This window comes from Electrona antarctica (assembly GCF_951216825.1).
Source record: "Electrona antarctica genome assembly, chromosome: 4".
Lineage (NCBI taxonomy): Eukaryota > Metazoa > Chordata > Actinopteri > Myctophiformes > Myctophidae > Electrona > Electrona antarctica.
In genome coordinates, this window is record NC_136809.1 from 44,299,599 (window position 1) to 44,317,972 (window position 18,374).

Here is an 18,374-nt window from a genome sequence, read left to right on the forward strand (position 1 = left end):
AAGAAATTAAAAAGCACAGAGGCGAGAAAAGGGAAGGGAGGGTAAAGAGGAGAGAAAAACCTGGCTGCTATTATCATTAGAATATGACACATTATCACATACATGACAGATATCACCATATGACATCGGCATATAGAGGGTCCAGGGTTCAGACCAAAGATGCGACAAAACGCTTTTTTTTTAAAGGGCTATTTCACAGCTGGAAGAAACTGCAATCACTCAATGTTAATAGTATTTGTAGTTGATAAAAGTAGCACAATTTGAAATGTGCACTCTATGGCCAGAAAGATATTGTAGTCTGTGTGTTTGACTATAGGGTTTTTGACCGGATTGCTGAATTCCTACAATGACCATAATGCTTTGGTGCACTTGTGGAGGGGAGACACCCCACGTGGGCTGTCCTATTGAGACAACATGTAGTCCAGGAAAGAAGGAAGTGAGACCACATTTTCATGACACATTCTGGTCATGAACATGGCTCTGTGACTAAAATATCTAAAAACACATATTACCCACATAAAAACCCCTTGGGCAGTATTATGTGTGTCTTAAGTACCAGGTCTTATTACTTAACTTAAGACCTGGAGGCGTGGTCAATGCTGTTTGGCCACTCAGAATAGCCAAATGGCATTGATCACGCCTCCAGGTCTTAAGTTAAGTAATAAGACCTGTTACTTAAGACACGCATAATACTTGTGTCCTAAACATCATTCAAATAAGATCTGGTTGCAAAAGGGGTGAAGTGGCCCTTTAAGCCTGATTGATGTTTCGTTGTACGACGCGTAAATACATTTCAGCAGTCTGTATGACCCTTTAGCCTCGCAGTGTCTGCCTGTATGACCTTTAACCTCACAGTGTCAGTCTGTATGACCCTTTAACCTCACAGTGTCAGTCTGTATGACCTTTAACCTCACAGTGTCAGTCTGTATGACCTTTAACCTCACAGTGTCAGTCTGTATGACCCTTTAACCTCACAGTGTCAGTCTGTATGACCTTTAACCTCACAGTGTCAGTCTGTATGACCTTTAACCTCACAGTGTCAGTCTGTATGACCTTTAACCTCACAGTGTCAGTCTGTATGACCTTTAACCTCACAGTGTCAGTCTGTATGACCTTTAACCTCACAGTGTCAGTCTGTATGACCTTTAACCTCACAGTGTCTTCCTGTATGACCCTTTAGCCTCACAGTGTCAGTCTGTATGACCCTTTAGCCTCGCAGTGTGAAGACCAAACGTGAGCCCAACTGAACCAGTGACCACAATGCGTCGCGATGCAACGCATTGTGAGCTTGTAGATATTTAGAGAGAGCTTGTAAAATATGTGTATACATTTGAAAACTTGAAACGGGGCATTCTGCATAGTGAGTAGTAGTACTTTTACTTTTGGTACTTTAAGTACATTTTGATGCCAATACTTATGTACTTTTACTCAAGTACATGTTGAATTCCGGACTTTTACTTGTAACAGAGTATTTCTAAATTGTATTCATGTACAGTTGGAGGCCATCGATATTGTCCTTTTCTTTTTGCTGAGGTCTGCGTGATCTGCGCAAAAGGACAGTTAACCCATTTTGGGCGGGAACCCCTTTTGGTGTTTTAAACATTATGTTATAATTTAGCTATTGAAAAATAGCAGATCTACAAGCTCATAGCGCGCCACCGAGTGGCGCGCTACGAGCTTGTAGGTCTGCTATTTTTTTTAAATCGTGAAAATATTTATTTCAGAAAACTGGAGGATTTAGAAGGATTTTTTTAAATTTTGAGGTCAGGCCTAAATGGGTCAAATGATAAGGGACAATATCGGTGGCACCCAACTGTATGTAATAAGTAACTTTCAATACTTTTACCACCACTGACGGAGACCAATTACTGTAGGAGATAACGCCACGCATGTCCGCGACCTGCCGCCAGCTCTGCATGCGTCATGCCAGAACACCAGAGTGAAAATTGAATTAGTGCTCATGCATATTTCATAATGCAAATTATTGAATGTTCCAGTAAGAAAAAGGGGACTTGAGGGGGTTCGGCAAGACTCATTATAAAAAAAAAACCTCAATTTGAGAATCTTGATGTTTTTAATGTAAATGTCGCCTGTCTGACAGGTACAGAGGGAGCCGGGGATGGAGATTATGAGCAGTAGGAGTAATTGAGAGAAAATATCGAGAGAAGGGGAGAAATCTCTCACCGGCCTCCCTATAATAAGCCTTTTCTCCTGATGTTACTTATTATCTTTAGTGTAATTCTATACAGTGTGTATATATATATATATATATATATATATATATATATATATATATAGTCGCTGTCGGGTGGAAACCTCATAATTATGTCTAAATCGGTTTAGGTGTGTAGTTGTAGTTTTTGTGTTGCAGTTGGTCCTGTGTAGTTGTAGTTTTTGTGTTGCAGTGCGTCCTGTGTAGTTGTAGTTTTTGTGTTGCAGTGGGTCCTGTGTAGTTGTAGTTTTTGTGTTGCAGTTGGTCCTGTGTAGTTGTAGTTTTTGTGTTGCAGTGGGTCCTGTGTAGTTGTAGTTTTTGTGTTGCAGTGGGTCCTGTGTAGTTGTAGTTTTTGTGTTGCAGTGGGTCCTGTGTAGTTGTAGTTTTTGTGTTGCAGTGGGTCTTGTGTAGTTGTAGTTTTTGCGTTGCAGTGGGTCCTGTGTAGTTGTAGTTTTTGTGTTGCAGTGGGTCCTGTGTAGTTGTAGTTTTTGTGTTGCAGTGGGTCCTGTGTAGTTGTAGTTTTTGTGTTGCAGTGGGTCCTGTGTAGTTGTAGTTTTTGTGCTGCAGTGAGTCCTATATGTAGTTGTTATTTAGTCACAAGCTCTTGTTAATTCCTTTCATGGCGTTAACGATGTATAAAACTCACAGACAACTTTGCCCATTGTCAACATATCTTGATATAATTGATCCTCACTAATGCCCCTGATATTATGGTGCCATTCTTGGTCTCTGTCTCAGAGGAGGGCTATGGACAGTTTGTTCTCACGTAAAAAAAAATACGTGAAATCCTGTTTGAAAAAACGCTGATAACGCTGGTAGGCGGGATTCTGAACTGGTCCATAGCACTCCTCTGAGACCCAGACCGAGTAGACAAAAATGGTACCATATTATCATGAGCATGAGCATTATTGAGGACCAATTGACTGGATGCAGACCACGGCCATCTTGTCATTAAGTTAATGGCAGGGCGGAAACTAGACGCAATTTTCCATCGACAGAGAATTATTCTCTTTCTATCAGCAAAGATTTTGTTTCAGAAAAGTCCCCGGTATGTTATGAGCTACTTTCTGTCAAGACATTCCTTGAAGGAGATTATTTTTTTAAGTGTTGGAGTTTGGAAGTTCTCGTTGGATATCGTTGCGTACCACCTGTTTTGAATTTGCACATAATGTAGGAGGCGGCAGGACTTTGCTTTACTGAAAGCACTTCCAAACTCCAACACAAGAATTTCTTGACAGGAAGTATAGCTCATAACATGTTTACGGTGGATTTTTATGAAACAAACACTTTGCTTTTCATACAGCTGCAATGTTGATGAGTTTGACATCGTTTAATACAATCAGATAGGACTTTTCTGTTTGGATGAATGGGCTGTCAATGGCAAATTGCGGCTAGTTGCCACCCTGCCATTAACTTACTGGTAACATGGTCTGCATAAGGTCAATTATATGAAGATTTTTAAAATGGGTGAAGTCATCCTGAGCTTGAAGATTGGCTATTTTAGCTACATTTGTGCGACACTACTGTGTGACGAAGTAAGACATTAAATTAATGTAAAAAAAAAAAACGCTTTAATATGGAGATACAAGGTTTCTGCCCAACAGCAAAATGATCCTTTATTCAGTCTCGTTGAATAATTAATTTCAGCCGGGGAAAGCGGTGCTTTTGTGTGGGGGCAGTGTGTAATGTTATTACACCTATCTATCATGAGAGCGCAAGGCTTCCTGCAATACCTTATAATTATCAGCTTTGTTTATGAGGAATAGGGGGTGGCACGTTTAATCTCACGTACACTACTTGCACATGCAGATCACGTATGCGTTTGCATGTGGACACAGACGCACACGCATGCACGCACACACACACACACACGCAAGCACACACAAAGCCTACACATTGTGTGTGGCCTGCCATAACCCGTGTTAATGACAAAGAGAGGTACTTACTTTGTGTATGTCAGAGGAGAGAGGTCCTCTGATAATTGGAATTAATTACCTGGAGTCTGGAGGGCGCACCAGGCCTAAAGCGGCAGGTTATTGTTCTCCATGCTGCACGCACGCACACACGCACTGTGACACGCACGCACGCACGCACGGTGACACGCACGCACGCACGCACGCACGCACGCACGCACGCACGCACGCACGCACGCACGCACGCACGCACAGTCCTCTTAAGTATTACTATACTTGTGAGGACAATAACATTTTTGGACGCCGACATTATGAATGAAATTCGTACCATTTTGTGATGTTTCTAACCCGAACCGATCTAGGAGCTCACAGCATGCGTCACGCTGTGATGTGTGTGTGAGCTTTTGGATCCGATATTTTCGGTATAAAGTCTAAATAAATCAAGTATAACCCCAACCTAACCTCTAAACCTAACTTCTTAATGCCTGATCCTAAATCTAAACCCAACCTGAATATTTTCCTAATCGTAAGCCTATTTTTTTAAAACAGCCATACTACTATACTTGTGGGTACATTTTTGTGCACACACATGCACACACGCATGCACAAATGCACGAATGCATGCACGGGCGTGCGCGCACACACACACACACACACACACACACACACACACACACACACACACACACACACACACTGTGTAGTGTGTACTGTACGTTGTACATGCAAGTACAGTACATACAGTACATAGACATGCACAGACAGGCAGTGGTGTCATTATTGTCACACTGCTTATGGTGGCCATGTGTTTACGTATAAGAGAACTCAATGTTTCCATTAAGGCTTTGTTCTGTTCAGGTGCGACAGCAATGTGTCTGGACAGATATGTCACATTGTCTATTGTTCACTGCTCAGTGTGAAGAAGCTTCACTCGTTGTCTTGTCTGTGTCTCTGTCTGTGTGTGACATCAAAGGGGTGACACTTGTTCAACATTATCGTCGCTGTCGTTACAGTATGTTAAACATATTTCATCTTAAAAAATGAAAAAAAGTAAACTGTGTTGTGCAAAAATAGTGGTTATAAGGATGTACTATAGCTCTGCTATTTGATCCTTTGGTCTTGCTAGACGGATGATAGGTTCTTAGTTTACTAATGATTCTAGAAGACTGTTTCTGTGCATTTGATGTATTACCTTGTGTTGTTCTTGCTTATTGTAAATCGCTCTGGATTAAGAGCGTTTGATAAATGCCTAAAGTGTAAATTGTAAATTGTCTAACATTTTTGCCTAAAAATGCCCAAAATAGGGGTTTCAGGTTGAAAGTAGTTACTGTAAGTCTGTCTGATTTATATGAAAAGTATTAACCAGAGCTTGTGATTAAACTAGAAAAGCAGTTCCTGCAGAAACTACGTGGGCTCGCTGAAAACCCACAATGTATATGATGTACAGTAGAAAATGACAAAAAATTCTCAGATTGCTGTATCTCTGCAAGACATTACTCTATAAGCCATATCTCAAAAACTAGTGGGTCAAACTGCACAACCAATATGTCAATTTGAAGCTATGATTCCCTGCTTTCATATGACATGATAAAAACAAAAATGAAAAAAATCCAATGGCAGTCCTTCGATCAAATCTGGTCACATGTATTAAAGCTGAAGAAAAAGTTTAAAAAAAAATTACAAAAAAGGGCTTGTTGCGCCCTGATGATGCATGATGACATATTCACTGCCGTCCCCAGGAAGCGGCAGAGGTTTGAATGCTTGGTTATAGTAACCACAGATAGCACCTCTGTGTGAACCTAGAAAGATCTAGCTGGACAGTATTCCTTTTCGTGTTTATGATCCGGTCGGGTGATATCTTACGTCATGTTGTAGTCATTGTTTTGTAGTCATCAAACCAGAGCTTCTTTCCCTCAAACCGGACGAATTATATATACCTTCCCAATAAAAGCGTGATGAGAATAGAATTTCCCCGTGGGATAACGGGTTTATAGACGCTAACTAGTCTCTGGAAAGTACACTCGCATTCATATTTTAGAAATCTGCGAAACTACGCTGCATCAAGGCTTTTATTGGGAAGGCATTATTCTTCCGGTTTGAGGGAAAAGAAGTTCTGGTTTGAGGGATCCAACCTATAGTGACTACAAAACAATGACTACAACATGACGTAAGATACCATCCACTGATTCACTCCTGAACGGATCACACAGCAGTTTAGTAACACAGACCAGGCTTTAAATGTCCTACCGAGGTGGAAAGCCTGGTGAGGCGAGGTTAAGAATGATCTGACCCTTCGTCAAAATATTTTTTTAAAAGAAAAATACAAGCATAAATAACTGCATAAAGCTGAACATAGATTTCGAGCACAAAGTATGTGGAAATAGTTAGATGCTGTAGAGAACTAGTGTGTGCTCTCTGGAGCCAGCCCCCCCAAAAAATGACTACACTGGATCCATTGGAGCACAGGTTATGGACATACAAGGTCTAACAGCGACTACATGTACAGTATGCTATCTGGATGTATACCATTGAGATGTCGTTGCTGTCGAGCAGAAACCTCTTGCGGTTCTGAACGTTTTAGGCTGGGGACCCCCGGAAATGCTTTGGCCATGTCTCACGATGTATGTTATGTTTTAGTTTTTTTTTTCTTCGTGAATTACTGCATACTGTACTACAGTGTCACTCACACAAAGCATCAAAAGTAGCAGATCTACGACTTCGAAAAGTGGCGCTAATCAACATGTTTTGAGCCCGTCAATCTGCTACTTTTGAATCTGAATCCCGAAAACACAGAGACGATAATGCTCTCTCTCTCTCTCTCTCTCTCTGCAGATGCAACAACCGTACGCAGTGTGCAGTGGTGGCTGGACCTGACGTGTTCCCTGACCCCTGCCCTGGCACATACAAATACCTGGAGGTCCAGTACGAGTGTGTTCCATACAGTAAGTTTGCTTTTGCTCTCCTTCCCACTCTTTCCAGAGTTGAGTATACAGTGTGATGTAATTTCTCTTTAAATTGTCAGTGTTATGTTCAACTCTGAGAGTGGCGTTGTGGGTAGAGTGTCTCAGATTGAGAGGTCGGGTACAGTTCAATATACAAGGTCTGCTAAGAGGATCAAAAACCCAAGAAAGCACTAAGGCTTGTTTCCATTAGGGACCTTCATATTCAATCCATCAGCACATTTAATGACAGAAAAATACACAATGCTATGCAAAAAAAACTGTTTTATAGAATTAATATGTATAGTAAAGGGGGGATCGGCTTTGACATTTTTACTGGAGCCAGTTTCGTATTACAGCCACCCGTAAGTGCTCTTTGAGTGGTTTTGAAGGAGAATACAGGGATTCACATTTCCTTTACGACTGTTGGTAGGGCGCGTTCCACATTTTTTTGCGTCATATACTGTAGGAGCACAATTAATTTAACCCTGGGTGCAGTTCAACATCACGGTATGACTTGCTGATGTATCAGGGACAACATGGAGTTGTTGTCAGCGTGTAATGTGAGAATCATTCTATGTTCCTGTGGAAAGTTATAGCGAGACAGTGAGGCGCTCTGTGTGTGAGGGAGAGGAAGGACATGAAGGAAGGATAGGCTCAAACGGTGACAGATGGCCGTGTGACCTCTAACCATCTGGACCCTAGCCTAGCGTCCCTATACTGGGAATCAGTGGTGGACAAAAATACTCGACCCCAGTAGTTAGATAGATACGCCTGGTCAAGCATTACTCAAACTACCGAGTGACCGTGGATCTGTCAAAACTGTACTTGAGTATTTGAAAGTACATGCTTTAATAAATACGAAGGGAAAATTACAAAGTATTTTATTTATTTAGAAAAATATCAGTAACAGTGAAAATAGCAAATCTACAAGTTCACATTGGCTATTTTCACTGCATTTGAATTGTGGCTAAAGTGGTTTATTCATAATGTTCTTTTCCCTTTACTAGAAATAGTAGTGGCGTCAAAAGTAGAAGAGTGGAGTGGAAGTATTACAAACCATACAAATACACAAGAAAAGTACAGATAATAATAATAATTGAAAAAGTATTTATTTACAGTAAGTATAGTGCTTGAGTAAATGTTCTAACTCCCGGTCCACCACTGACCCCAGTGTCCCTATGCTGGGCATGTCATAAAAGGCTAACATTCAGTGAAAATGGTCCATCTGTGTGAGTACAGCTTTTTCCAAAGGCTATTTTCAGCTAAGATATTTGGTGTAGAGCAGTGGTTTTCAACCCTTTTCATATCAGGGTCTATTATTTATTCTGCATTGGAGCCACGGACCACCATTTGATGACTTTTAGCCTCTCAGACTCAAAACGAAAGAATATTTTTTTTGTCGTTGGGTAAGATTTTGTCCACAATTCCATGCTGTATTGATATACTGGTAGTACCATAGGAGAGATAACAGGCAAAACAACAATTCTTCTATACATTCTCTAATTCTGTAGACATCTTGTAAATGAACTAGTAATGCAGATGTTTAACAATAATTTAACTCAATAGTTAAGAGTTTTTTTTTAAAAAAATGTATGTTCTGTTCATTCATTTTTTATCTTTTTTTACAAATAAAGTAAATTGAGAAATACAAACAGAGTAACAAATACAAAAAACTAAAACACACAACAAAACTCAAATTATATATCAAGACAACCAAAGAACATTCAAAATAAAAAAATATATATATAAAAAAATAAAAAAACAACTCCAATATAGTCAATATACAAAGCAGTTCATGGTCACAAACATCATCCAGACAAGACAGATTGGTTACACTCAAGAGTTAAAGCACCACCGGTCCTTGAGGGGGTTTCTGGTGGCCCCCAGCTAAATGATGGAAAGTTGGTAAGTTGGTAACCAAATGGACCCTTATAGATCTTGTACTCTTGAGAGTGTAAAATGAAACCAAATGGACCCGTAAGGGTCAAGAGTTAAGGTCATTACACACTGGCGAATTAGCGACGCGAATTATTCGCGCGAATAATTCGCCTTTTTTTAAAACCAATTGAAGTCAATGCAAGCTTCCACATCAGTGGCGAATGTGCGAATGTGCGAAAATGCGACCGTTTTCGCTCTTTATTTGTTCGCTCCGGTGTTCGCTCCGGTGTCGAATTTTTAATTCGCGTCGCTAATTCGCCAGTGTGTAATGACCTTTTTTGTTAAACAGCTGCATTACTTAATTTACAAGAAGTCTACACCATTAGAGAATGTAGAAGAATTGTTATTTTTTTATCAACGTTTGCCTGTGATCTCTTATATGGTACCAACATCAGTACAGCATGGAATTGTGGACAAAATCTTATCCGACCACAACAAAATATTCTTTAGTTTTGGATCCGCGAGACTAAATCATCAAAATGTGGTCCGTGGCTCAAAGGCTGAATAAATAATGGGGCGCCTTGATATGAAAAAGGTTGAAAAGCACTGGTCTGGGGATAAAAGGATGGGACCAAATATTTCCCTGGGGGACCCCTGTCATTATAGTATGTATGGTTTAAGTGGTTAACCTAGAGATAAGAGACGGGGGGGGGGGTCTCTGTACAGTTAAACTATGTAGGGTTTCATTCAAGTGGTTTACTTAGTGATAAAAGACATGGGGGTTTCTCTATAGTTTGGGTCAGGGCCAAACGCACACATTAGATGCCACAAGTAATTAGTGTGGGCAGTTTGATGGTTACAAACACATTTATTTGATTGTATGGTGGTTTCAGCCTTGTACGTTAGGGTGTTGGTCTGTCAATATGCTGTTACCAGCAGAGCTGCCACAAGTGATGTTGCTGTTGTCCTTGTTCTTTTTCTTCAACATGTGCTTTGTAATCGGATGACATATAACTGAACTTGAACTATAGAACATTGGACTGACGATCACAAACTCTGGTTCCAGATACTATACGCGGTAAAATTGGTGGTTGGGGAATCACGTACGTTTCACAGTTTTACAGCTCCTACAGCCTTTAAATGGTAAATGGTAAATGGTGCATTTATATAGCACCTTTATCCAAGGCGCTTTACATCGAGTGCATTACATTCACCCATTCACACACACATTCATACACCGATGGCGGTGGAAACCATGCAAGGCACCAACCAGCACATCAGGAGAAATTAGGGGTTCAGTGTCTTGCTCAAGGACACTTCGACACTACTTCTGGGGGAGTCCGGGTTCAAACTGGCAACCTTGGGGTTACCATCCGGCCAATCTACCCCTAAGCCACCACCCTGTGCAGCCACCAAAAGCACTTCCGTTAAGCCGGCACTGCCGGTTGGCCGGAGGCATACAACCGTGTCTAGTTTATTACAATTAGGACACAATTTCATTTTGAACAGAATCTCCTGTGTGTGTGTGTGTGTGTGTGTGTGTGTGTGTGTGTGTGTGTGTGTGTGTGTGTGTGTGTGTGTGTGTGTGTGTGTGTGTGTGTGTGTGTGTGTGTGTGTGTGTGTGTGTGTGTGTGTGTGCCCACTTGACTGGAACTATCACCTTGTGTGTTCTGAAAGTGTTTTTTTCTCGGTTTCATGTGAGAATCCCATATAAATCCCTTATAGGAACGGGTGTCAGTAACTCGCCGCTGTTAACAGGGGTGTGAGAGGGAAGGCATGGCAGCACGCTTCATGCAGACAGCAAAGGTGATCTCCTGCACCGAGGCATTCAATTATGTCTGGCTAAACGGCTCCTAGCCCGGCCGCCATCTAGGATGACCAGCAGATTAAATAATAGGACTATCAGAGACCTCTCTCCGGAGCAAATGGAAAAAAAATAACCTGATACCTGCTTAATGCCCCGGCAAGCATGCACACGCACGCACACGCACGCAGGCACGCACGCACGCACGCACGCACGCACGCACGCACGCACAAACGCACAAATGCACAAACGCATGCACGCACACACGCACAAACGCACACACAAACGCACACGCATATATGTGTGCCTCACACAGTGTGCATTCACACATACGCACGCACACACACACACACACACACACACACACACACACACACACACACACACACACACACACACACACACACACTTTTCCACCACTGTGCATAGGCCTACAGTATGTGCGTGCGTGCGTGTCACGCGTTCTGTCCACGCATTCCGCGAGAATGCGTAACACATGGCCGTGCATATTTCTCCACCTTTATCTTTGATTTAAATGCAAACCTCCACTGCGCTGAAAGCAAGGACGCCTACAGTACTGTACTCGAAGTGTTTCATGGTTCCGCCAATATGGCTTAATAACAACGGGGTGCACAGGAGGGAAGAGTTCCATGGTGATCTGATAACAGATGGGTTAGTCTGGATGAAGTTTCCTCCTCAAAAGCTGGCAGCGCCTGAAACCAAAGTCATTACAGTGCTCCTCTAACACACAGAGAGAGAGAGAGAGAGAGAGAGAGAGAGAGAGAGAGAGAGAGAGAGAGAGAGAGAGAGAGAGAGAGAGAGAGAGAGAGAGAGAGAGAGAGAGAGAGAGAGAGAGAGAGAGAGAGAGAGAGAGAGAGAGATAGTACATGTGTAGTTGCTGTTTTGTGCCCAAAGTGCTGTGGCTGGATCATGTTCATTCACAGATAGGATTGCGTGCACATCTGATGCCAACATTGTGTTTAGTGCCAAGTGAAGAAACATCCGCACACTAGTTTAGAGCTCCAAGGACTTTATTTTAAATGGCCCAAAAGCTGCAACGTTTGGACCTAGCAGGTCTTCATCAGGCAAAATAACGCTTTTGGAATTACGTCATGTGGCAAGCCAAGTCTATGAACTTTTAATGTTTGTTTACAGCACTTTTTTCCACATCTGAGAGTGTACAAAATAAATAAATGGTAGTGCATTTGGTCCACGCTCACAGACCTGTAAGGGTCCATTTGGTTCTAACTAGCCGTCACTTAACTGCGGGAGCCCCTTCAACCACACATTGACAACCAGTGGTCTTGAGCTTAAACAAGTCCTGATGCTTCTTGGCTCCATGCCACACTTTCCTTTACCGTCTGAGAAGTCCTTGTGTCTTTTTTTCCTCCTTTCTAAGGGCCGATTCATACTCCTATTTATTTTACCGCTGTTTCGGCGCTGTAGTGCCGAAATTATTTCGGCTCGTCAGAAATTTTCAGTAGCACCGAAGAGCCGACTTTAGGACGGTACCCGCCCCCCGAACCTCAAATGACGTCACATTGTAGGCCGAACCGACTTTTATTCGGCTCTAAAATAGGAGTATGAATAACGCCTTACGCTTCACAGGCCCCGATATACTTTTACCAAACATTTATGATATACATTTTCTCTGTCAACCCAATTCAATCTATAAAACAAAAAGATACACAGAGTGTATCCTTGTTATCCTTGTGTGTTGATCTCTAGCTGGATATCCAAATGTAGGGAACAGGGAAGGCTGCCAAGTCAGTGTCTTTTGTGGCTGATGAGAGATGGCGTTTTTAATCAATGAAATGCCTTGGAAAAAACATTTGCGTCAATCGAGAGGGATCGATAAGTAAGAGCTCCTTTGTGAAAGGTCGGTCATCATAAATGGTAAATGGTAAATGGTGCATTTATATAGCGCCTTTATCCAAGGCGCTTTACAGAGATTGTGCATTACATTCACCCATTCATACACCGATGGCAGCGGAAACCATGCAAGGCACCAACTAGCACATCGGGAGCAATTAGGGGTTCAGTGTCTTGCTCAAGGACACTTCGACAGTAACTCTGGGGGAGCCCGGGTTCGAACTGGCAACCTTATGGTTACCATCCAGACACTCTACCCCTGAGCCACCGCCGCCCCTCGCAGAACACCGCCTTTCTTCTCCGATGTGCTTTGAAAATCTCCTGCGCAGGTTGAACATAAAAAATAAAATAGAAAATAAAATACACCTTCAAGCACTTGGCCCAGAGGAATGTGTGTACCGCTACACGCATAGCAGGCATGCTGTCCAAACAGATGACCACATTGGACCTCGCTTTTGGGAATAAAAAGGTCAAATGTATACATCTGAAATGTCTCTGGGGCACTCCCTTTCCCTCGTTGCTATTCTGACAGGTAGTGCATGCGGTAAGATCCTGCAATCCAGAACGTATTTCAATGAATAAAACATTATTTTAAACAATCCGTACGGTATGTTAATTCAATGTACAGTAACTAGCACTGCAGTGAGCGAGGGTTCCATTGACACATTTAGACCCTGGCTTCGGGTAGTACTTCCTGAACTAATAAGTCGTTTATTTGTATTGATAATGAGCTTTTATCAAGCTCACTATCGCGCGTCTTCAAAGATTTTGTGGGAAGACGTGAGATGGCAAATTCTGAACAAAACTGGTATCTTGCTGACCACCATATAAAATTAAATAATAATAATAATAATAATAATAACTTTATTTATATAGCACTTTTCTGGACGGAGTCACAAAGTGCTGTACAACACAATCAATAAAAGCAACAAATCAACAACTTACAGTCAGCAATATAAAAACAACAATGTAATAGATAAAAATAGATAATAATACCGACAAAGTTCAGTGAAAAAACATTTAACGGGGCAGGGGGGGAAGATGAAGATGACAAAAGTTTTAAATATGTTTGCCTATCATTAAACCAACCTGCATTCACTTAATGTGCAATTACTAAGTGTTAATTGGCTTTAGAACAAAGCGGAGATCGTGGCACACTTAAAGGTTAAAAAGGAGGAAAACTTTATTCAACCGACATGTTTCGACCTATACGGTCTTCATCAGGGCTGGTTAATTGGCTTTATATTATGAATAGTACTGTGATAATTACTATAAAGTCTCTCCATGTCTCTTCAACTCTTTATAAACTGTAACCAAAAAAATAATAATAATAATCACTTGCACTTCAAATACAGAACTTTTCTAACCGACGGAAGGCAAGTGACCTTTTAGCTTTTGGAAAACAATATTGAAGAAACTTTTTAATTAACTCGTATGTGGTTTTCGGTATGTGTGTATACGGTCAATTTAAAAGCGTAATTTTGTTTACCCGGGCAGCACTGGTTGGCAGGTGTGAAGTACACTTTTTGACAGCCTGGGTGATCAGATTTATGACTTCATGGGCTGCTATGCTCGATAACAGGCTTGATAAGCCCAAACCGTATTGGCTCGGGTTTTGAGCTCCATCCCTACTCATAAGTGTAATATCTCCCCTGGCCAAATGGGGATCAGCAGGAGTCACCAACATGTCCGTACACGGACAAAATGTGTCCTGTGGCAAAGACTTGGTCTTGTCCGTGGCAAATTTTTTGATATTCTGTTTTACACACCATTATAATGTTCTTATTTTGATCATAACACCCACTTACTGAATGTTAATCTACAGGTTTTCTTCAGAATATGTATGGCAATTATGTATTATGACACTATGGCACATTAGGAGTCCAACTAGTACTAATGGTTCTCAAATGTTGTATTTGCTAGGACCCCATACCTGTTAACTCTGAGAGTGTTCAAGTCATTCATTGAACACCATCATTTGAACACTCTCAGTAGTTACAGACCTGTTATTCAGGGCTATCTATTTAAAGGTATATTCAGTGATTTGACTTAATTCAAATATCACTTATTTTTTATTTTTTTCTGGATAATTCTCCCTACTATAGAGTGTGCTGACCATATAAGGAGTTCCTCCCTGTCCCCAGTGAGCCCCTGGGGTAAAAAAACCCTAGTTTCAGTTTTGGTGGCGGGTGGCAAAGCCTTCATCCAATCAGGATGAGAGGGGCCTTCCTCCAATCATGATCAAGTGGGGGCGGGCCTTGGTGCACATGCTGTTGGCCTGTTGCACTTCCCCCCACTGTAGAGCGTGCATGTGCACATTTTGTTACCGGGGCGGACCGGGTGGTTTTCCAAATCACCCAAATCACTGAATGCTCCTTTAAGTGCTTCTGGTAATATTATTATCTATTCATTTTGTATGTCCGTGGCAAAAGAAATATGCTGACAAAAAATGTCCACCACAAGCCAACATGGCGATGACCCCTGGGGATGAGCGGTAGATGTACTCCCCCCTGTGATGTCATGTACTTGATAGCGGGTGCGGCAGTTCAACTCGTCAAAGGCAAGGTGATTCAAAAATATATATATAAGGAGGAAGGGTATGTTTCACTCAACATTTTACTTTCAGAGACTTTGATGTTTCGCGTTATAAAATAAATAGCTAATTAAATTATGCATGGTTCCATCTTCACAGAAACTCTGTCCATATTCTTCTCTTGAGGACTTTTGGCTCGCTCTCTCTCTCTCTCTTTCCATCTCCCCATCTCCCCTCGCTGTACTGTACTGCAGGGTTTTGGCTGCTCCCCAAAGCTGAAACTAAGAAAACAGACACACACACACACACACACACATACACGCACACCACACGCACACGCACACTTACGCACACGCGCACACATGCACACACACGCATGCACATGCGTGCACACCCACACACATACACACACATGAACGATTGCACGCACACATCTGCAGATAGAACATGCACTTAGGGACAGAGAGAGAGCTGTTCATCAGTGCACATATGAACATACACATAATGACACACACTGTCACACACACACACACACACACACACACACGCGCGCGCGCGCGCACACGCACACGCACACGCACACGCACACGCACACACACAGGCCCTACTTGCTCCCTGTGGTAGAAGCATCATGTGCCACTCTTGTGCCAAACTACCCAAGGAGCATTGGCAGTAATTAGCCACCTGTGTATACCGGCTCATAGCACTCCAGGCAGGTTATAAATATCCATACATTAACATGCTTCTCTGTAGCTGGACTCGTATATGACTATACAGTCACCTCCAAATGTATACTTATCTTGTATCTCTCTATCTGTTTGTCATGCCTATTGTTGTGTTGCTATGACACCTGAATATCCCACACACTCAGTAAAGAGTGATACAGTACTTAAGTAGTTTGTATATAGCATACTAGATATAGATAGATAGATAGATAGATAGATAGATAGATAGATAGATGTGCCCGTGTGTGCGAGCATGCGTGTGCAAGCGCGCCACAAGCACTCCTACTGTACACTCCTACTGTACACTCCTACACCCTACTGTACACTCCTACTGTACACCCTACTGTACACCCACCAACACCCTGGCTCCTACTGTACACTCCTACTGTACACCCACCAACACCCTGGCTCCCCAAAAGGTATAATAAAGCAATTAGCCCACTAGCATTGTGCTCTGTACAGTACAGTGTGTTTATCAGTCAAGCTAACGATATGTTATGTAATATCCATGCTTTCTTTTAGACAATGCGGCGAGGCTCAATGGGGAAAGCTAATTAAAAGATAAGATCAATCTCTGGCCTGTCCAACTATACGTCTTCTGTCAGATAGGACGCCCGCAATCACTTCATCACCATGATGAGTTGCACATACTCGTTCGTGAGTGTGTGTGTGTGTGTGTGTGTGTGTGTGTGTGTGTGTGTGTGTGTGTGTGTGTGTGTGTGTGTGTGTGTGTGTGTGTGTGTGTGTGTGTGTGTGTGTGTGTGTGTGTGTGTGTGTGTGTGTGTGTGTGTGTGCGCAGTGCAAGCGTGCGTGCAGCCGTGCATACACATGTGTGTCACCTGCAGTGCGGTCGTCCTGGTGACAACAGTGCGCGGCTAGGCGTCTATCCCCTTGTGCGTACGGTTTCCCAGGGCGAGAGACATTGAGAGGAGGAGCAGAGAGAGAGAGAGAGAGAGAGAGAGAGAGAGAGAGAGAGAGAGAGAGAGAGAGAGAGAGAGAGAGAGAGAGAGAGGGTACACACAGTTCTGTGAGAGACACACATAACTAATCACCTCCAGCAAAGAGGGCAACTGGTGGCCCGGGGTCCACATGCGGACCCCACGTGGACCCCACGTTCACTTAATGCAGCTCGCAGCAGCAGGTTAATATCAGAAATTCAGATTAGTGATTGATTGATTTCAGCTGTTGTACGTGTAATCCACGTAACTCGAAAACCGCTTGCCCCACCGACTTCAATTCGACACACACGTTCCACACCCCCACAGGGAGTGCAGTGTCGAGGCGGTCGAACCCACGGTTGTCCAGAACCGCCACAAAAGGCCTCTGCCCGGGCTCTGGACCTGATCACCCCTATATCTCCATATATTGAGCTGGCCTGTTCTGACATCACACTTCATATTTGGGCATGCCTGACACAGAACTCCATATATAGGAACAAAGGGACACAGAGAGATAGATACATAAATATCCATATATGGGCATAAAAGGGACACAGACAGATGGGTGGAACGGGTACTCTGACATGAGTACAACAGGTATTGCATAGCCGGGTGGGGCATGGATCTCCAACTTCCATCGTTACCGACTCGATGCTCTACAGCCGGGCACTGGTCTAGTATTATATTAAAAAGAAAATGGGATTTTTACTGGAGTCGTGACCCATAGAAACTGGTCCGTGACCCAGAAATAGGTTACTGTTCCCAAACCCACTGTTGGGGAACAGTATCTATGAGTGTACGGATGGAAGTGAACACTCAGGATGCTGCAGTGCACGGGTGGACTGGCATCTAGGTAAAAAAAAGGGAAATGAGGACATCATAATAATAATACTAATAATACAATGGGAGAGGGAAAATGTCCATAAACGACCTTGGTGGATTTTAGCCTGGATGAGCTGATTGGGGATAAGAGATAATGGTGGTGCTGTCAGTAGCCGCTGTGTGTGTCTGTACGTTCTGCGCACGCATACACACCTGGCTGTGCACGCTCGCCCTCGCGCGCACACACACACACACACGCCCTGCACACTCGGCGCTCGTCTACACACCTGGCTGTGCCTGCACGCTCTCGCGCACACACACAAACTCTGCACGCTCGCAGGCGTGCAGGCTTTCCTCGTAGACGAGTACCTCTTTAATAAACCATAAGTTTTCAATAAAAATGCTAATTATCTTCCACGCCGCAGTACCACCAGGTTAACGTAGCTTCTTGTGTGCGCCTCTGCGTGTGTGTGTGCGCGTGCATGTGTGTGTGCGCGTGTGCATGTGTGTGCGCGCGTGCGTGAACGAGTGAACGAGTGACAGGCAGGGTGAAAAAGAAAGTGAAACGGAGCAAGAGATGGAGACAAGTAGAGGTAGAATTCACGGTGTAATGCTCCACTTATTTATGTGTTTGGAGGAAATTGGAAATGAAGGTGATGCTGATGAAAATGTTGCTCCCTCATTTGCATAAATAAGCTAAATTAATTTAAATTTCACGTAGCTGTATGTTCTCAC

The 18,374-nt window shown here is 42.8% G+C and overlaps 1 protein-coding gene across 2 annotated transcripts in view; it reads left to right on the plus strand.

Annotated features, from left to right (window-relative positions):
• LOC306922491 (adhesion G protein-coupled receptor L3-like) overlaps positions 1 to 18,374 on the plus strand; it is a 214,149-nt gene that overhangs the window by 84,084 nt on the left and 111,691 nt on the right. For both annotated transcript variants that reach the window (XM_079500133.1, XM_079500134.1), the window contains one exon: positions 6,958 to 7,067. In XM_079500133.1, the coding sequence (XP_079356259.1) occupies positions 6,958 to 7,067 (110 nt within the window). The remainder of the gene's footprint in view (positions 1 to 6,957; positions 7,068 to 18,374) is intronic.